General features: G+C 45.7%; 1 protein-coding gene across 1 annotated transcript in view; it reads left to right on the top strand.

The window, feature by feature from the left end:
* GALNT17 (polypeptide N-acetylgalactosaminyltransferase 17) overlaps nt 1–21,376 on the top strand; it is a 284,026-nt gene that overhangs the window by 107,575 nt on the left and 155,075 nt on the right. Inside the window, exons 4-5 of the mRNA XM_030536954.1 lie at nt 8,583–8,757; nt 15,219–15,416. Of these exons, the coding sequence (XP_030392814.1) occupies nt 8,583–8,757; nt 15,219–15,416 (373 nt within the window). The remainder of the gene's footprint in view (nt 1–8,582; nt 8,758–15,218; nt 15,417–21,376) is intronic.

Genomic DNA, 21,376 nt, shown 5'->3' with positions numbered 1-21,376 from the left:
CCCGTCTGTGTTACCAGAAACCCAGACAGAGGTAGTGGACCCGGATTCCATGCCTACCACTGAAACAGCCACAGCATCTCCAGTCCCAGGCCCGGAACTGGAACAGCAACCAGCACCAGCAAGTGCAACCACATCTTCAAACTCAACGCCAGAGGGCGCCAGCGAGCCAGAACTGGCAGAAGCACACGACAGCCATACCCAAAAGGCTCAGCCAGAGCCTGAAATACCCTCAGGTGCACCAGCGGAGAGCGGTTCACCAGCAACGGAAACAACCCCATCACCTACATCGCTTCCAGAGGGACCAAGCCCAAGTCCACAGTCTGAGGAAGAACTGGTGACCCCAGCCTCAAGGGAACAGTTCCAGGCTGAGCAGGAAGCAGATGACAGCCTTCAGAAAGCGTGGGCGGCGGCACGGAGCACCCCACCGCCTCTCAGCTCTTCTCATCGATCCCGGTTTGTTATAGACCAAGGACTTTTATACAAGGAAATTCTTTCTGGTGGACACCGGGAAGAATGGCAGCCGCAAAAACAGTTGGTGGTTCCAACTAAGTACCGGGAGAAGCTCTTAAGCTTAGCCCATGATCATCCCAGTGGCCATGCTGGGGTGAACAGAACCAAGGACCGGTTGGGGAAGTCCTTCCACTGGGAGGGGATGGGCAAGGACGTTGCCAAGTATGTCCGGTCTTGTGAGGTATGCCAAAGAGTGGGAAAGCCTCAAGACCAGGTCAAGGCCCCTCTCCAGCCACTCCCCATAATTGAGGTCCCATTTCAGCGAGTAGCTGTGGATATTCTGGGCCCTTTCCCAAAAAAGACGCCCAGAGGAAAGCAGTACGTACTGACTTTAGTGGACTTTGCTACCCGATGGCCAGAAGCAGTAGCTCTAGGCAACACCAGGGCTAACACTGTGTGCCTGGCCCTAACAGACATCTTTGCCAGGGTAGGTTGGCCCTCTGACATCCTTACAGATTCAGGGTCTAATTTCCTGGCAGGGACCATGGAAAAACTGTGGGAAACTCATGGGGTGAATCACTTGGTTGCCACCCCGTACCACCATCAAACCAATGGCCTGGTGGAAAGGTTCAATGGAACTTTGGGGGCCATGATAAGAAAATTCATCAACGAATTCTCCAATAATTGGGACCTAGTGTTGCAGCAGTTGCTGTTTGCCTACAGGGCTGTACCACATCCCAGTTTAGGGTTTTCACCATTTGAACTTGTGTATGGTCACGAGGTTAAGGGGCCATTACAGTTGGTGAAGCAGCAATGGGAGGGGTTTACGCCTTCTCCAGGAACTAACATTCTGGACTTTGTAAGCAACCTACAAAGCACCCTCCGACACTCTTTAGCCCTTGCTAGAGAGAACCTAAAGGATGCTCAAGAACAGCAAAAGGCCTGGTATGACAGACATGCCAGAGAACGTTCCTTCAAGGTAGGAGACCAGGTTATGGTCTTGAAGGCGCAACAGGCCCATAAAATGGAAGCATCATGGGAAGGGCCATTCACGGTCCAAGAGCGCCTGGGAACTGTAAACTATCTCATAGCATTTCCCAATTCCTCACTAAAGCCTAAAGTGTACCATGTTAATTCTCTCAAGCCTTTCTATTCCAGAGACTTACAGGTTTGTCAGTTTACAGTCCAGGGAGATGATGCTGAGTGGCCTGACGGTGTCTACTACGATGGAAAAAAAGACGGTGGCGTGGAAGAGGTGAACCTCTCAACCACCCTGGAACGTCTGCAGCGGCAACAAATCAAGGAGCTGTGCACTAGCTTCGCCCCATTGTTCTCAGCCACCCCAGGACGGACTGAACGGGCATACCACTCCATTGATACAGGTAATGCTCACCCAATCAGAACCCCACCCTACCGAGTGTCTCCTCATGCCCAAGCTGCTATAGAACGGGAGATCCAGAACATGCTACAGATGGGTATAATCCGCTCATCTACCAGTGCATGGGCATCTCCAGTGGTTCTGGTACCCAAACCAGATGGGGAAATACGCTTCTGCGTGGACTACCGTAAGCTAAATGCTGTAACTCGTCCGGACAACTATCCAATGCCACGTACTGATGAGCTATTGGAAAAGTTGGGACGTGCCCAGTTCATCTCTACCATAGACTTAACCAAGGGGTACTGGCAAGTACCGCTAGATGAACCTGCCAAGGAGAGGTCAGCATTCGTCACCCATACGGGGGTGTATGAATTCAATGTCCTTCCTTTCGGCCTTCGAAATGCACCCGCCACCTTCCAGAGGCTGGTAGACGGTCTACTAGCTGGACTGGGAGAATTTGCAGTTGCCTACCTCGATGATGTGGCCATTTTTTCAGACTCCTGGCCCGAACACCTACTCCACCTGGAAAAGGTCTTTGAGCGCATCAGGCAGGCAGGACTAACTGTTAAGGCCAAAAAGTGTCAAATAGGCCAAAACAGAGTGACTTACCTGGGGCACCAGGTGGGTCGAGGAACCATAAACCCCCTACAGGCCAAGGTGGATGCTATCCAAAAGTGGCCTGTCCCAAGGTCAAAGAAACAGGTCCAATCCTTCTTAGGCTTGGCCGGATACTACAGGCGATTTGTACCACACTACAGCCAAATCGCTGCCCCATTGACCGACCTGACCAAAAACACCCAGCCAAATGCCGTTAAGTGGACTGATGAGTGTCAAAAAGCCTTTACCCAACTTAAGGCAACACTCATGTCTGACCCTGTACTCAGGGCCCCGGATTTTGACAAGCCATTCCTAGTAACCACAGATGCATCTGAGCGTGGTATAGGAGCAGTGCTCATGCAGGAAGCAACAGATCACAACTTCCATCCTGTCGTGTTTCTCAGCAAGAAACTGTCTGAGAGGGAAAGTCACTGGTCAGTCAGTGAAAAGGAATGCTATGCCATTGTGTACGCCCTGGAAAAGCTACGCCCATATGTTTGGGGACGGCGGTTCCAACTACAAACTGACCATGCTGCACTAAAGTGGCTTCATACTGCCAAGGGGAACAACAAGAAACTTCTTCGTTGGAGTTTAGCTCTCCAAGATTTTGATTTTGAAATTCAACACATCACAGGAGCTTCTAACAAAGTTGCTGATGCACTCTCCCGTGAGAGTTTCCCAGAATCCAGTAGTTAAAAAGTGTTCTTAAAATGTAAAAGTCTGTTAGTTATATACTTAGTAGTATATGTAACGGTGCATGTGTTGTATTAATCTGTTTATTTTCAAGTTCTAGAAGGAAATTGCCGCCAGTGAGCTTCCCCACTGTCTGCAATTTGGGGGGCGTGTCATAAACAGATAGCTAAGGGTTAATGTCTCTTTCACCTGAAACACCTGACCAGAGAACCAATCAGGAAACTGGATTTTTTCAACTTTGGGTGGAGGGAAGTGTGTCTCTGAGTCTTTGGTCTGTCTGCCTGTTTCCTCTGAGCTTTGGAGAAGTAGTTCTATTTTCTAGTCTTCTGTTTCTAAGTGTAAGGACAAAGAGATCAGATAGTAAGTTCTATGGTTTCTTTTCTTTGGTATTTGCATGAATGTAAGTGCTGGAGGGCTTTGATTTGTATTCTTTTTGAATAAGGCTGTTTATTCAATATTCTTTTAAGCAATTGACCCTGTGTTGTATCATCTTAATACAGAGAGAGCATTTGTATTTTTTCTTTCTTTTTTATATAAAGCTTTCTTTTAAGACCTGTTGGAGTTTTTCTTTACTTCAGGGAAATTGAGTCTGTACTCACCAGGGAATTGGTGGGAGGAAGAAATCAAGGGGAGAGCTGTGTGTTGGATTGCTAGCCTGATTTTGCATTTCCTCTGGGTGAAGAGGAAAGTGCTTTTGTTCCAGGATTGGGAACGGAGAGGGGGAATCACTCTGCGTAGTTTCACAGAGCTTGTGTCTGTGTATCTCTCCAGGAGCACCTGGAGGGGGGAAGGGGAAAGGATTATTTCCCTTTGTTGTGAGACTCAAGGGATTTGGGTCTTGGGGTTCCCAGGGAAGGTTTTTCAGGGGGACCAGAGTGCCCCAAAACACTCTAATTTTTTGGGTGGTGGCAGCAGGTACCAGGTCCAAGCTGGTAACTAAGCTTGGAGGTTTTCATGCTAACCCCCATATTTTGGACGCTAAGGTCCAAATCTGGGAATAAGGTTATGTCAGCTTCCCCCTTCCTCCCTCCCTTTGTTGAAGTCATCTAATTTCTGGCATGCTATTTCCGAGCTCAAAGTTATTACATCATGTGGCTCTGGGCTACGCTACAAAGATGCAATATTTTGAGATAAAGCAACTCTTAATTTATGTAACAGAGAATAAATTTGCTGCTACTGACCTAAATTCAAGAGCCCTCTGGATTCAGAGCCTAAAGCTGCATGTTCTGACAATGCCGTGTTGGCAGGAATTGAGTTGTTTTCCTTTTATGCTAATATCAGTCACTAAAATGTTTGCTGAACCCAACAAATGCAAGATAAAATTAGGAGTAATTTACCATGATTTAGGTTAAGATTAGATGTGAGAGTGACTTCTGATTTACAGTCCAGCAGAGTTTATCTAGAAGGAATGGTGCAAAATCAACCTCTGCAGAAACTGAGCAGTGAGGGCTTCACAGATCCCAGGTGGGTGGTAGGCTGCAGTTGGTCGCCAATGGGATGGACACGGCTGTGTATTTAAAAGCATGTGAGGGTCCCAAAATCTCGGATTCCTACCAGCCCCTGCTCACCTGGAAATCTGGATCATTGAGTGAAACTGTGGCTCCAGTGAAGGCAATGAGAGTTTTGCCATTGACTTCAGTGGGGCCAGATATTCACTCCTTACACTTGTACCTAGGTCCTACCCGTAAAACTTATCTTTCTAATGAGACAAACCAGGGATGGGCTGAGAGTCGAAATCCAAAGTCTAACCCAGACCTGAGTTTTCCTCCTTGAGTCCCATCTCAGTATCGACCATCAGTGTTAGCTGCAATACAGTTGGTATTTATTTACCAAATGAACCCTGCACAGATAAAATAAAGAAAGAATGTTGCATTGCACGTAGGTCTGTTCTTGCAGTTTTACCAATCCAAGTTGTTTGTATAAGCATCTTAGGTGCTTATCTGTACCAAACCAGAACTCGAAGCCACTTGAGATTCACCCATCACTAAGAATATGTCTACTTCGCAGCTGGGGATGTGAATGGCAGCTCGAGTACATGTACTGAACTAGCTGGACTCTAGCGAACTTGCTAAAAATAGAAGGAAAGGCATGGTGACCTGGGCTTCAGCAGTTTGGTTTCATGCTGAGTGGCTCAGCATGAAACCAAAGTTGCCACAATTATATATGTATGCAATGCAGATGCTTTGGGTTGCAAGGTTTTTTTCCCTTTCTTCCCCATTTCAGCATAAAAGACAGAGACTCTACCTGAGGGAAACGGATATATGAGGAGGAACAATGCCAGAAAGACAGTCACGAAGCACTATTTTTATGTCCTTGGAAGAATGCGCATAAGACGAGGGAATAGCTGATCCCATTTTCTTTGACTTCTCTGGCTAAGCATAATAGATAGAGTTTACTGTTTATTCCTCTGTTTTCCATTGCTATGTTTTCTTAAAGTAGTGACTTACTTTGCCACGCATATTTCAGCAACTGTTCTGACCTTGTGTATTGCATTAACAGTGATTTTTCTGAAAGGAAGTGTGTGTGTGGGGGGGATGGGAATAGGTTAATAGGCCTTCCATAGGAATTCCTAGACATGCAGGGGCATTGGCGATAAGGTAATATGATGGAGCCATTAAGCCTTGCAGAAATGAGGATCATTCTCCAGCAATTTGTTTTAACAGTATGATGCCTGCAGTCTGTCTTGGTACATAATAAAACTTAGCTCTGATATCACATTTTTCATCAGTAGATCTCAAAGTGCTTTATAAAGGATGTAAGTATCATTTTACAGATTGGGAAACTGAGGTGCAGAGAGGTGACGTGACTTGCTCAAGGATACCAAGCAGAGCTAGGAACAGAACCTGGATATCCTGAGTCCCAGTCACTCCTCTATCCACTACATCACCTGGCCTCCCTTAAATGGCATGTTTTCATTGCCATTAGAATTGTAAACTAATTTTGTACAATTCCCAGCCCAATAGAGGCCTGTCTATGATTGACACAAGGGAGCAGAAATACTAACAACCATATCAAAGACTATAGCTAGTATTGTGCATTTTATTTTAATTATTCTGCATTTGTTTATTTTGTGGACAAATCAGATATACTACCCCATGTAAGGTTTCATGGGAGAGGGCAGAATTTCTGATACAGTCCTGCATTCCTCTTTTTCTGCAAAAAGGTAGAGCATTTTAAAAAAACAAATGAACAAATAGGAATTCAGTAGTATTCAATGGAATATACTTTGCAAATAAGGGTTTTAGGCCCCTAGCCTGAGTGTTTTGCATGTTATTAACTCAAAACCAAACCTTATGTTGAGAATCAAAAACACTTGCTACAGTTTTCCCTTTTTTTGCAGGCAGGTTGTATCTGGGGCTGGAAGCAGGACTGCCAAGTGTTTCTAATTTAGTTGGAAGCAGGAAGTGCTGGAAATCTCCCACGAGAGTCTAGTCTCATGAGACTTCCAGTCCAGCTCTACAAACTCAAGAGTTTTGGTCCCAATAAGCAGGGCTGGCTTTAGGCCAATTCCCCTGAATCAGGCCCCGAGCCTAAGAGGGCCACGCACGCTAAAGAAGAGCACCTAACTTAGGCGCCTTTTTAATTTTTTTACTCACCTGGTGGTGCTCCGGGTCTTCAGCAGCATTTCGGCGGGCAGTCCTTCAGTGCTGCGGAATACTTGGAGCAAGTGAAGGACCCACCACCGATGTGCTACCAAAGACCCAGACCGCCACCAGGTATTCAAATCGGGCCCCACAGTTGCTAAAGCTGGCCCTGCCAATAAGGTGTGGATAAGCACCCAGACTTTGGGGTGCTTTTCCGTAACTGAACTGACACGCCAACATTCAATATATATTGATTTATTTGTATGATTCCATGTGCATACACCAGAGATCACTTTTACATTGCCTGTCTTTTATACACCACAGGCATCAGAAAGTAGTAATAAGTTTGGTACCAGTAGTGACTCTAGAAACTTAGAGCCATTATGTACTCAGCAGTAGAGCATACGCTGCCTTAAACAACTTAGTTAAATGATCAGCAGTTTCCCAGTAAGTAAATGTACTTATAACGCATGATATTTAGGCTCTGCTGAATGAAGCAGAAATCTCTTCATTGCTATAAATAAAAGTGGAAGGATTTCAGGTAGTCCAAGGGCAAAGTTTGTATGCAACCAACACGGATATTGATATGGCAAGGTTGAGCCACAGGAAAGGGAGAAACTGAGGGGTGCAGTTTGCAGCAATTTAAACAACACCGGCTGATTAAACTGGTCGACTGATCTCATTTTGCAGTGTTCACAGCAATCCACTCAAACCTACTGGAGGCAATATCACTAACATCAACTATAGTAGTTCTTTGATTCTATTAACAGTATCAGTGACATTTTATTTTATAATAAACAATGCCCCAAGTACAGCAGGGAAGTTTACCTGGTCTCTTGCTACTCTGTGGAGCCTTGTCCCTTCATATTTGCTCTAAGCCTCTCAGTTTTTCCTAAGAGGACAGAGTGATAAAAAGCTGGGAAGCAGAGCCAGAGATAGTCCAAAGAGAGGAAATAGCTGACGAGCTAAAAGGTAAAATACATTAAAATCGCATTTAGGCGAGAGGGGAAAGCCAGTAAAGATTAAGATTAATTTTCTCCACTGTTGGGAATTACTTGACACAGGAGAGTATGGAAGGGAGATGACAGAGCCAGGTTATGATTCCTTCATCCTGTTGGTTTGATCTGCATCAAACCAGTCCCAAATGCAGCATAAATCAGAGTAGCCTAGGTACTGTCCTGTCCTATGCGAGCAGCTGGCCATGATCCCAAAGACAATGCTTCTGACACACCTTCGGTGGCTGCATAGGAGACAGTGAGACAGGCGGGTATTTACACCATCTGTGTGGTGGCCATACACCCACATTCCAGCTCGTTGGTGCTGTCAGAATGTCACAAAGGAACTGGTTGGGGGCAAAGAATCTGGTCCCAAATTTACAAACATGTATTTAAAAAGGAAACTGTGTGAAGGGACTATCCAAGACATTAATGGGGGTTAAACAAATGCTCAGAAATTAGGAACAAAGATGCAGAAGTAGGGGTATAATTTCAAAAGTGTCTAAGTCCCCTTTTCAAGAGGCAACTAGGCTCTTAGAAGCTCAAGACTCTTTAGAAAATGGTACTTAAGTGCTTTAGTCACTTTTGAAAATTTTGCCTTAGATGTAACACAGTAGCAATATCCTGGTCAAAGACGTGTGTGTTTTGTCCTTTTATTCACTCAGCTGAGCCTTCTAACAGCTCCCTGAAATTCCTTTTTTCCAAATTAACATTGACTAGGCCTAAATCCTTTACTCACTGCATTTCCTACTAGCCGCTTCTCTAAGGTATCCCATTCCACTGAGCTCCACCAGTGTTCACCAGTGATAAGAGTTGATTAATACATAAATTCCCTATGGAAACTGTTGCTCCTTTTGAGTTGGCTCTCTGGGTTTTCTCCTCTAGAGGAATTGAAGGCACCTCTGGAAGAGTATGTCAACAAACGATACCCAGGGCTTGTGAAGGTGGTGCGCAACCAGAAAAGAGAAGGCCTGATCCGAGCTCGTATTGAAGGTTGGAAAGCTGCTACGGGCCACATCACTGGATTCTTTGATGCCCACGTGGAATTCACTGCTGGGTGGTAGGTATAATAAAAAAAAAATCAGGGTAAATGATTTCACGGTGTGGTTAGATTATAAGGGAATAAATCAGGCGTGCTGAAAATGTATAATTTAGCATGGACATTCTTGCAAATGTGGCCAGTAAATTAATAAAGCTAGATACCCCAATGTACCCTGGATTGGGTGAGGCAGTACACTGCAGAACTGCTAAAGTCTCTGTTTTCTGCACTCATCTTACCCCCACTCACATTTTATTTTGTTCATATCAGTGCCCCCTCCTTGACCTGAGTGAATTCGGTAAGCTAAAAAGATGAGGCAGCAGGGAATTGAAAAAGAGAATGGTTCCAATGTTATAGACCTTTCTACCTTCCTCTCTCTGGGGAAGGTTTATGTTTTGTATTGGTTTGATTCTTCTTAAATCGAAAATAAGTTCAAAAGTGCAAGGATAGCAGAAAGTATTTCAAAGGGACTCTTTCAGAGGGATTGATGCATCTAGAGCACAAAGTATCAGAGGAAATTCTATTACATTTCTAAGTCTGTACAACAAAAAGGTTCCATGAATGAGATTTTGCAACAAAATGTGTTTTTAAAAAAATTGTGTTCTGTGCTTAGAATATTGGAAACAGAAAAGGCTAATGCACATTTCATTGTGTGATCTGAAGAGAAAAGAAAAAATCATGTTATATCACCTGCAAATAGAAAACACATTCTGTGTAGAGTTATCACATTTTTCATATGAATAAGGACATATTCAGAAGGCTGTCTCTATCACTGGTACCTGTATTCCCATCTAAATGCTGCAGTGATTAGGGTGCTAGGTTTTCAAAACTGGATTATATGCATGTGTACGGGAAACTATAATTTACTGAACTCATTGGTGAAGGAATCAGTAAGGAATGAGAGTAGCGGATTGCTCCTTTGACTGCATTATGAGCTTGAGCTTGGCAGACTTTGAGCATCCTCACCTCTCACTGATTGCTTAGATCCCTGGCAGAATGAGCCCTGTCTGTTCAGTGGTGGTTGTTTTTACAAAGGGGAGACTAACCCAAAACCCCAGTTTTGAATACTCTCAGCTGAAGCAGAAGCAGGGTTCCAGATCAGAATTTTGTGGCTTGGGTCCATGTCTGGTTTTCCATGTTCATATTTCAAGGAAATGCTGTTTGGGTAGCAGCACAGCCTTGCCTGTATTTATTTTTATTTCTTACATTTAGAGAGACATTTTCAGAAGTGAGGGGGCGGGGAGGGAGGAGGAAACAAATTGCAGCCAGAAAATTTGCCTGCACCCACTGCAAATATCCACTTGTAGAAGCAAGTCGAGGATCTCAAGGGCAATTTAAGCATTCATATTGGGAAATCTGATCGCTGTTGGGCTTCCTAAATTTCTCCAGCAAAGTGTGCATGCACCATTGTGTGCAAAGCAGGTAATTGTACTCCCAAATGAACACTAGTGTGTAATTAGCCATTCTGCATATACAGATATTCACTGTACACATTCTGACTTTGTTGAAGACGGTATTGAAAAACTAGCCCTTATTCACTACACTGCCTGGTTTCATACCTTCTTGGTTAAAATGATGGGAAAATGCTCTTTAAAACACAGCTGAATTCATGTTTATAACACTTTGTAACCACATTAAGCCACTCCAAAATGGACTGTGTTGTTTCTGCATGAAAGCTCAGCTCTGGAAGGTCTCGTACCTTAAATTCTTCCTGGTTTGTGAAATTGCTTCTTTGTGTGTACTGTGGTATTCTCCACTGGTCCATGAATTTTGACACAGGAATAATCAATTGCGTAAGAGAGAGCCTAAACCCTAACACATATGGGTATGTTGCTATTTGAATTCCATATACAGCAGCTGTCCCCTGTAGCCTAATTGATAATAGTTCCACATAATTGATGTGTCCATGCTTCTCCCAGGCAGGAAATCCCATGAAGTGGAAGCTCAGAAACTTCTAAAGCCTCCCTGGGGCTGACAAAGCTGCATTGCAGACCTTAAAAAGTATCCATTTAATCTCGGGAAAATGAAGAACTTTCCCTTACCTCTGGTTTTTGTGTTCACTTTCTACTTTCCGAGTATGTTGATAAGAGAGTGGTTTAATGGATTGAGCACAGCACTGCGAGCCAGGGACTCTCAAATTCGAATGTAGGCTCTGTCACTGAGGCCTGGTCTACACTAAAAAGTTAGGTCGAAGGAAGTTTCCTTAAGTCGACCTGTTAATGTATGTGTCTACACTACCGGGTCCTTTACGCCGACCTAAATCGCCGCTAACGTTGACTTCTGTAATCCACCTCTGCGAGAGGTGTAGCTCTTAATTCGATTTTCATGGGTCGACTGTGAGGTAGTGCACAGCATTGTGTATTTTGACTTAATTGGCCTCCAGGTGGTGTCCCACAATGCTCATCTGTGACTGCTCTGGAGATCATTCTGAATTCTGGTGCACTGCAGCCAGGTACACAGGAAACAGCCCCTTCTCTGCTAAAATCCTGGGAATTTTTGATTTCTCATTTCCTGTTTGATCAGCATTGGGAGCATGCCAGCTTGAGCACAGCTAATCATGGAGACTACATGCCCCAAATGCTCTCCAGCCTGGTCTGAATGGGAGGTGGTGGATCTCATCACTGTGTGGGGAGAAGTCTGTGCAGGCAGAGCTCCAATTCAGCAGAAGAAACACTGACATCTATACATCTATGCAAAGATCGCTCGTGGAATTGGGGAGAAGGGCTATACGAGGGACACATAACAGTGCCATGTGAAAATAAAAAAACCTCGCCAAGCTTACCAGAAGGCAAGGGAGGTGAACAGTCATTCTGGGGCTGAACCCCACACACGCCAGTTCTACAATGAGCTGCATGCGATTCTCCAGGGTGACCCTACCAGTACCCCCACAAGCTATGTGGACACCTCACAGGTAAGTGATTCTAGGGGCAACAAAGAAGATGATATGGTGGGTGAGGAACTGGAGGAGGAGGAGAATGAGAGACAGGTGAGTGGTGGATCCATTCTCCCCAAGAGCCAGGAAATATTTTTAACCCTGGAGCCCTATGGGTTGCAGGACATCCCGGTGGCTGACTGTGATGCCAGTGAAGGCACCTCTGGTGAGTATACAGTTACAAGCAAAGTCCAGTTAAACTTTAGTTGGCGCCCACATTTGGTAGTATTGCATGTTTACTGTGAAGAAAAGGTGAGGTGCTGTGGTTCTCTGTGGAGAGGCTGCTCCAGCTATGCAGAAGGTAGCCCCTGGAAAAGACTGTGTATGTGGACTGGGTTAGCCTGGGAATCCTCCATGGGAGGAAACATTCCTGGAGGTACTCTGCAATCCTTTACAGAAGGTTTCTGGGCAGCGCAGTCTTATTTCTTCCACCATGATAGAACACTTTCCCATGCAACTCCTGAATGAATTCTGCTGGCATCATTGTGGTACACAGCATAGCAGCATAAGGACCGGGTCTATACCATGGCTGGAACAGAAAAATGGAACATTGAACAGTTGCGGATTCTGATTATGTTATGGCTTGCACCTAGTGTAATAAGGGGTTTATTTTTATGAAAACGGTCTTGCTATGGAAATATTTTATTCGTGTACAATGGCTCCTTTATTTTTTCCCATGACTGACAGCTGGAAATGTGTCCTTCGGCGTGTCATCAACACGTGAAAGCAGACTTTCGCTGATTAGAAGGAGGAGAAAGAAAAGGCGGGAGGACATGTTCACTGAGATAATGAACACCTCTGGGACAGCTGACACAGAGCTGAGAGCGTGGAGGATTTCACTGTCCGAGGAGTTGGACATGGGCAGGGAGAGCAAGGAAGTCTCAAATGAGCAAGAGGGTGTGGCACAGGATGAGATACTTCGGATTAAGACCAAGCAGGCATGTTTGAGGTGTCTGGTTGAACTGCAGGAACAGAAGCAGGAGAGTAGAGTCCCTCTGCAGACCCTGGTGGACAGCCAGCCAGCCAGCCAGCATTGTCTGGCGCAGAATCACTCTCCCCAAAGCGTTCCCTGAGACATGGGAGAAAAGTCCATTATCCCTTTCGCTTAACTGAGGAGGAGGGTACACGGAACAGAAGGTGCCCATTCACAGACCTTTGATGGTCTGGAATGCGGTATTATGTTACACAGCTGAAAATGTTTCTCCCATTCCAATTTTATAACCTCTTTTTCCCAAGGTTACCTTATTTTTCTGTTTTCCCTCTTTACTTATGTTTGTTAAATAAAGTAAATGGATTCGAGAAACAAATGTTCTTTATTGAGTAGAAGCAGTGGGCTTGAGTTGGGAGTTGGCTTTACAGGGACAGTGATACAAGCCAAGTGAAGGTTTGGGAAAGCACAGTGCAGACAAGCAGCTCATGTTACTGTGACTCATTATTCAAATGGCTTTTCCAAGCCTCGCAGATATGCAGCGCCCCTTGCTGTGCTCTTCTTATTGCCCTGGTATCTGTCTGTTCAAAAATGGTTCCATGCAATTGGTCTCAGTTGCCCACCCCTGCAGAAAATTTCCCCTCCTTTTTTTCACAGATATTGTGGAGCACACAGCAGGCAGCTATAACCACGGGGATGTTCTCCTCAGTAAGGTCCAACCTTGTTAGTAAATTTCTCCAGCGCCCTTTCAAACGACCAAAGGCACATTCAACCACCATTCTGCACTTGCTGAGCCTATAGTTGAACCATTCCTTACTTCTGTCAGATGGCTGGTGTATGCTTTCATGAGCCATGGGAGCAAGGGATAGGCTGGGTCCCCCAGGATAACTATAGGCATCTCAATGTCATCAATGTTCATTTTGTGGTCTGGAAAGAAAGTCCTGGATTGCAGCTTTTTGAACAGACCCAAGTTCCTAAAGATGCACGCATCATGAACCTTTCCCGACTATCCTACGTTGATGTCGGTGAAATGCCCCTTTTGATCCACCAGTGCTTGCAACATCATTGAAAAATATCGCTTTTGGTTTATGTACTCTTTGGCAAGGTGGTCTGGTGCCAAGATGGGGATATGCGTGCCATCTATCGCCCCACCGCAAAACCATCCACTATGTCCTGCACATTTCCCAGACTCACTACCCTTCGTAGCAGAAGTTGATTAATGGCCCTGCACACTTGGAGCACCGCAGCTCCCACAGTTGATTTTACCTGCTCCAAATTGATTCCCGACTGACTGGTAACTGTCTGGCATTGCAAGCTTCCAAATAGCGATCACCACTTGCTTCTCCCCTGTCAGAGCAGCTCTCATTTTTGTGTTGCTGCACTGCAGGGCAGGGAAACGCACTGCACTGCAGGGCAGGGAAACGCACTGCACAAAGTTCCTGAAAGGTGGCTTCCATATTCGAAAGTTCTGCAGCCACTGCTTGTCATCTCATACCTGCAAAATGATGAGGTCCCACCAGTCAGTGCCTGTTTCACGGGACCAGAAATGGCTCTTAACAGAGTGCAGCTGCTCTGTGACTGCCAGCAACAACTGTGAATTATTTTTTTCAATGGCTTGCAGCAGGGCTGGTTGCAGGACATTGCTATGTTCCATACAGCGGACCCTATTTCTGCTCTGGAAATACTGCAGGAGAAAGCACGAGGTGTTTCAGATGCTCACAACAAGAGTGCGCAACTGAGCAGGCTCTTTGCTTCTGGGGTTATGGCATATGCGCAGCAGTTTTAAGGTGTGAAAATCACTGAGTGGTTTGCCGTTGAGCACAGTGCACCACGGGATGCTGATGCCATGTTCCCATTCTCCCTGCAACAATATTTTGATCCCATGAGGCATTGCACAAACTTCCCAAAACACACGGCGGCAAGTTGCACTTTGGGATAGCTACCCACAAGGCACCGCCTTGTGCATCAGTGCAGGCATTGCTAGTGAGGATGCACTTCATCGAGACAATAAGTATGGTGTGGCCATGTGCAATTGTCTTAATTAATTCAGAGGCTCGAGGTGAAATTAGATAGTTCAACTTAATTTTATAGTGTAGACAAGCCTGAATAGCTATGTGGCCTAGTGCAAGTAACTTAACCTCTGTTGGCTTGATTCTGCTGTCCCGTGCATCTTTATAACTTCAACAAGTCACTGGAATTATACCATCTTAAGTGAGAGCAGAAATGGGTCCTTTTCCTTTGTCCTGTCCTACAGGGGTGCTGTCCGAGCTAGCAGAAGTAAAGCATTCACTATGGATTTGTCTACACTGCAGATGGAGGGGTGATTGCATGGGCTTCAGCGCGGGCTGGCAAAGCCAGTACAGATGGAGGGTCCCTGGCAGACTTGGATTACGCACACTGAGCTCCATGCCACCATGCCTTTACTGCTATTTTTAGCCAGCTGGGTAGATTAAAGTTAGCACAGGTATGCCAACCTGTCCTGCAATCACACCTCTGATTGCAGCATAGACATAACCTAAGCATTGCTGTCAGGTACGTGGGTTGTTAAAGTGCTACTGTGTCCATCTGTGTTGTAACAGCAGTTAAAGCCCCTTTTCTGCTTCCTTCTTTTTGGCCTTTTAGGGCTGAGCCAGTTCTGTCGCGAATCCAAGAAAACCGGAAAAGGGTTATTCTTCCGTCAATTGACAATATCAAGCAGGACAACTTTGAGGTGCAGCGTTATGAGAACTCTGCCCATGGATACAGCTGGGAGTTATGGTGCATGTACATTAGCCCTCCCAAAGACTGGTGGGATGCTGGTGACCCTTCACTGCCAATCAGGTATGTTGTGGAGCCGGGGACACATTCAGTAATCAAAGAGCCAGTGATTTGGAGTGACTGGAGGAATAAGGAAGACAGCTCAGAAATTGTGGCACTGATGTAATAGACTAAGAGTAGAGTGTGTGTTCATATGTTACCATGGTGACGGATTTCACTTTTCCAAGGGGAGGAACATATTATTATTTCACATTGCATCCATACTTAGGGCACCAGTAAGGAACCAGAACCCCATTGCAAGCACAGGTTTTAATTGTAGATTTTAAAATGTCACTTTATGAGAAAGCAATTCAGGTTATTATATTTATTGTTAAGTTTTTAAATTAATGGGGAATCAGGTTATTTTTCTCATATAATTTAATTTGTCGGACAACGTCTAAGCAGCTACAGGACTGTATTTACCTGCTACAGTATATTGCTCTTTTATAATGTGCTGCTATGGACTTGGGTGCTATGGGGCTGTTACCACCAGGCATATTTTGCCTGCTGTTACAAATGTAGGCATGGGAAAACACCTACATTTTATCTCAACTCCAAGAACACAATATCTAGGCCTATAATCTATTTTCTTTAAATATGGTTTGAAATCCCTGCTGACAACAGAATGATCAGGATACCATCTCACTAGAAAGGTGTATCCTGGAAAAATCTCTCAGGCAAAACTGCTCTAATGGAGATAGAGCTAATGGCTGGAAGCTGAAGCCAGAGAAATCTAAATGAGAAATAAGGCAGGATTTTTTTTTTTAACAATTAGGGTGATTAGCCATTGGAACAAACTACCAGGAGCATGATGGATTGTCCATTTCTTGGTCTCTTCAAATCAAGACTTAGAGCCCTTTCTGGAAGCTATGTTTTAGCCAAACACAAGTTATTGGGTGCAATACAGGGGTAACTGGGTGAAATTTAATGAGTTGTGATACCCGGGGGGTCAGATTAGATGATGTCAAATTGTCTTCTGGCCTTCAACTCTTGGAATCCGTGGTCCTAAGGACCTGGTAACGGTGTAGTCACTCCTACAATTTCCTGTTGCACAGTAACTTTTCAGTGACCATAATGTTGGATGTGGAAGCCGTAGCAATAGAGAAGACCACAAATGTGAATTAGGTGCTTAGCTCCCATGGACTTACAGTGGGACCTGAGCGCCGAACTCCCATACGTACCTTTGAAAGTCTCTTGCTATTGTTCAGTTATGTAGAGCATTATTATTACTGATATATTGCTGATCTTTTGCTAGTGCCCAGGTTCCAGTATTGATGTTTCTCTTCATAGTATACAGAGACAGGTCCTTCCTTCGAAGAGTTTACAACCTAAAAAGATATAGGACGTAAGAAGAGTGAGTGAATGGGCAACCTGTCTAATCTGTGTTAATGTACAAATAGACATTTTATTATTTTCCCCTCCCCTAAGCCTAGCTGTCATTGGTTGATAGATTTCTTATAGGTGTTGAAGGGGATTTGAAGGGTTGGATCTGAGTTCCATGAATAGAGAGCAGCCTGGAAGTACAAAGATATGGGTGGGAAGGTGGACAGGAGAAGGCTGGCATTGTACATAGCGTGGATGAGAAGGGGGGAACACAATAAGAGGGAAGAGTGTAGGATTGTCAACTTTGTACTCTCACAAAACCAAACACCCTTGTTCCACCCCTGCTCTGCCCCTTCTTTGAGGCCTACCCCTTCTCCAAGGCCCCGCCCCAACGCATGCCATCCTCCCTCCCTCTGTTGCTTGCTCTCCCCACCCTCACTTGCTTGCTCTTTTTCACTGGGCTTTCTCAGGGGTTTGGGGTGCGGGAAGGGCTGAGGGCTCCAGCTGGGAGTGCAGGTCCTGGGTGGAGCTGAGGATGAGGGGTTTGGGCTGCAGGAGGATGCCCTGGGCGGGACTAAGGGGTTCAAAGTGCAAGAAGGGAATCAGGGCTGGGGCAGGGGGTTGCAGCATGTGGGGGTGAGGGCTCTGGTTGGGGGTGCAGACTCTGGGGTGGGGCTGGGGATGATGGTTTTGGTGTGCAGGAGGGTTCCCAGGCCGGAATCGAGAGTTCGGAGGGTGGGAGGGGGATCAGGGCTGGGTCAGGGGTGCAGGCCCCAGGTGGCACTTACCTTAGGCAGCTGCCGGAAGCAGCGGTATGTCCTCCCTCCGTCTCCTCTGGGAAGGCATGGCCAGGTGGCTCCTGGCCAATGAGTGCTGCAAAGCTGGCGCTTGTGGCGGGGGCAGCACGCGGAGCCCCTTGGCTGCCATTATGCCTGGAAGTTGGAGAGGGGATATGCCGCTGCTTCCGGAAGCCGCTCGGAGCCACTGCAGTCAGGGAGCCTGCCTTAGCCCTGCTGCGCCACCGACTGGACTTTTAACAGCCCAGTCAGCGGTACTGACCAGAGCTGCCAGGGTCCCTTTTCGACTGGGTGTTCCGGTCGAAAACCAGACACCTGGCAACCTTAGAAGAGCGGCTGATTGAGGAAGGGGAGGGCTGTGAAGAGACGAGGACTCAGTGGATAGATATGAAAAATGGAGATGTTGTGGTCAGAGCAATAGGCAAGGAAACTCTAGGCAAATAGCTGCATTGTGATTGCATTGGAGTGTGTGTGGGAGGGGTGGCAAAATGGAGAGGTTGCAGCAGTTGAGATGTGAGTGATAAGGGCCATGGATGAGGTGTAGGCAGAGAAATAAGCCCCAATTTTAGATGCAAGTCAGACACAGTCTGAATATGTGTGCGAGGGAGAAAGTGGAATCAAAGATAGCCCCCAATGTATGGGTCTGAGAGATGGGGAGAACTGTGCTTGTTGTGTCAGTGACGGAGGAGCGGAGTGGATTTTGGAGGAAAGATAAGGAGTCAGGCTGATCTGTTACCTCTCCCTCCCTCACCCATCACCTCTCTAGCTGCTGCCTTCTGCATGAGTCAGACATCAGTCATTCACCTGCTCTGTCTTGCCCTATGGCTGCTGATCCACAGAGTCCCTGCTAAGTAACTCTTGCGCTTCTTCTAAAATAATGTGAGACCAGAACAGGCATCTTTTGATCCAAATCTGCATTTTCCTGCCCTTGATGCTGTTTATGGATATGGTGTAGCTCTCCCATATACTGTAGGGAGCATCTGGATGGATGCACAGATACTTCTCTGATGATTAAGAGGTTGTCATTTAAAAAAGAATTCCCCAAGAAAACAAATGACTAGCACAGATATCATCCAGTAATTACCTCTTCTGTTAAGGAGTAGGAGCCCCGAGTGGGGGATCTGCTGCGAGGGAGTTCCCCAACTACAGAACTCACTTCTGTAGGAAATCGTTGAGGCCAAGAATGTAACAACATTCAAAAAGGGTTTGGATGTTTGTATAGATATTGAGAATATCCAGAGGTCATAATTAATTCTGTGGCTGCAATGGCTCTGTGGAGCAGTGGAAGGCATTGTGCTTTGTGTGCAAGTGGTCACTGGTTCATATGCCATCTAATCTGTCTGAAAGCAGATTAATATTCTTCACAGAAGCTAGGAGCTTGAATCAGAAATTATTGGGTCAGGTTCTTTAGCTTTTATTATGCAGGAGGTCAGACTGAATTGTCGTCATGGTCCCTTCTGGCCTTAAAATTTATAAATGATCAAAAAAATTGTGGAAGTGATATTAAACCCCATTCTTCAGGATTTAAGACCATCTCAATTATCAGAGATCAGGATAAGCCCTAATGTGGAGGGCAGATGACCCCATATCTGCCTACTGCAAGGTTCTTACGTCTGCCGCTGGAGCATCTCGTTCTGGCAGGTTTTGGAGACAGGATACTGGCCTGGGTGCATCTCAGGGCTCATCCACTGTGACAATTTCCATGTTCCTGACTGCCACCTTTGCAATTGTGTGAAAAACTTAGGAGGACTAAACAGAAAAGCAGAGATCTGTGAAGATGGATGGAGATACACTACCGACCCACACTAGCAGTATCAAGAGGTGCCTGCATAATCATTTGTCTTCTCTTCATGAGAGAGTCCAGTAACATGGACATTGACCCCTCTAGCTGAGAAGAGTTGAATCACTTGAAAGTAAGAGTCAAAGATTAGAAAGTAAGAGTTGTAGAAAAAATATGGATTGCAGGGCAAATGCTTTCCAATAGCTATATGGAAAAGGAATGCCAAAACAGACACAATAGCCTCCGAGTAATGTTAAATAATTTAAGAACTTGCTAAAACAACATTATTAATACGCAACAGGAGAAGCGTTATGAGGAAGATAAATGTGTCAAATACTGCCTCTTTCCTTTATAATGGTAACTATATACAAACAGAAATAAACTACTTCAATTATTATTATTATTAATAATATTATTTGCTGTGTAGTGCTCTGAACTGTACATTCTATGGCAATGTTTACTTGAAAGGAATAGCTGTGTTTTACTCTGTAATTATGCAAGGAAACATGGGCAAATTTTAAACTATAATATGCAAAACAAGGTTAAAAACATCTTGCCTATTTCATACAGTTGACGTTTTAGGATAAAGGAAGGAGAGTGAAGTAAGGGGGTAAGAATTGTTTTTGCTTTTGTTTTTGTTTCAGTTTTATATTTTTGACATGCTTGGTTTTTAACAGTCCTTAAAGACCCTGATCAAGACGTACGTGTTAAAAGGGATGGGTATCTGGTTCTACACAATCTTTATTCTGGACCTACAGAATATTCAGCAGCAGAGGCTGGAGACAATGTGTTCGGAGACAATTTTCTCCCCTGGATAATTCCCAAGAGATAATTATCCAGGCAAAGCAAGATGATGGCATACAGCTCATCTAAAATATGGCCAGCCTCAAGATGGATCCAGGCTCCTGCTTTAAACCAAGCAAATAGGCTAAGGGCTGGATTTAGGGGCAGGAGACCCAGGCAACCTCCTGGAGTGCTGGGCTGGGGGGAGGCACCGGGTTTGGGGTGCTGTTTTTGTTGTTAGTGACAAAAGGGAAAATCGGATGTTTGAATTAAAATGATTCAGGTATTCCATATGCAGGTTCATTTTTCACTAACCTCCTAGAATGTTCTGGACCTTAGTAGAATGTCATGGAACCTGCCAGGCTTTCTGAGAACTAAATTTTCCTCAAACCTCCTAGAATGTTGTCAGCCCTGCCTTCGCGGGTATATAAGGGGTGAGGCATCACCAGTCAGTCTTATATGATAGGGATAAACCATGCAGGCAAATCGTGGATCAAAGTCATGGAATGGGCTACAAATGGAATACAAAATAAGATATTCAAAAGTTTTACAAATGAAGCAGGGCAGCACCATTTGGTCTAGGGCCAGCCCGGTATCGGCTCTTTACATGTTTGTCTAGTCTAAGGTTTGGGGGGCAGTTTCTTCTTTAATTTCACTGGTTTCAATGGCAGTCTTTTGTAGCTCATCTTCCAAGCAAGCCATTCAGGATTTTACATCACCTACACCTTTTGAGATTGAATCCTATTCGTCTGTGAGGAATTATTTCAGCGCTGAGGCAGCTTGGGCTAGGTTTACTGTGACCTTGTGGTCTCCTGCTTCATCTGTGTAGATCAGAGGTGGGCAAACTACGGCCCGCAGGCCACCTCCAGGCCATGGGACCATCCTGCCTGGCCCTTTAGCTCCCAGCCGGGAAGGCTACCCCCCGACCCGTCCCCTACTGTCTTCCCTCCCCCGCAGCCTCAGCTCGCCGTGCTCTCTGGGCGGCGGGGCTGCGAGCTCCTGCCGGGCAGTGCGGTGGCGGGGCTGGCTCTGGCTGGGCTGCGCAGCTGCCAGTCCTGGTGCTCCGAGTGGCATGGTAAGGGGGCAGGGAGCGGGTGGGGGTGTTGGATAAGGGGCAGTGGGTGGATGGATGGGGCAGAGGTTCTGGGGGTGGTGGTCAGGGGACAGGAAATGGGGGGGTTGGATAGGCATGGGAGTTCCAGGGAGGAGGAGGCTGTCAGGGATCACAGCAGTCAGGGGACAGGGAGCAAGGGGGGTTGGATAGGGGGGTGGTCCTGGGGTGTGGTTAGGGGTGGGGAGTC

Source organism: Gopherus evgoodei, chromosome 17 (assembly GCF_007399415.2).
Source record: "Gopherus evgoodei ecotype Sinaloan lineage chromosome 17, rGopEvg1_v1.p, whole genome shotgun sequence".
Lineage (NCBI taxonomy): Eukaryota > Metazoa > Chordata > Testudines > Testudinidae > Gopherus > Gopherus evgoodei.
This window is presented reverse-complemented; position numbering and strand designations above follow the sequence as displayed.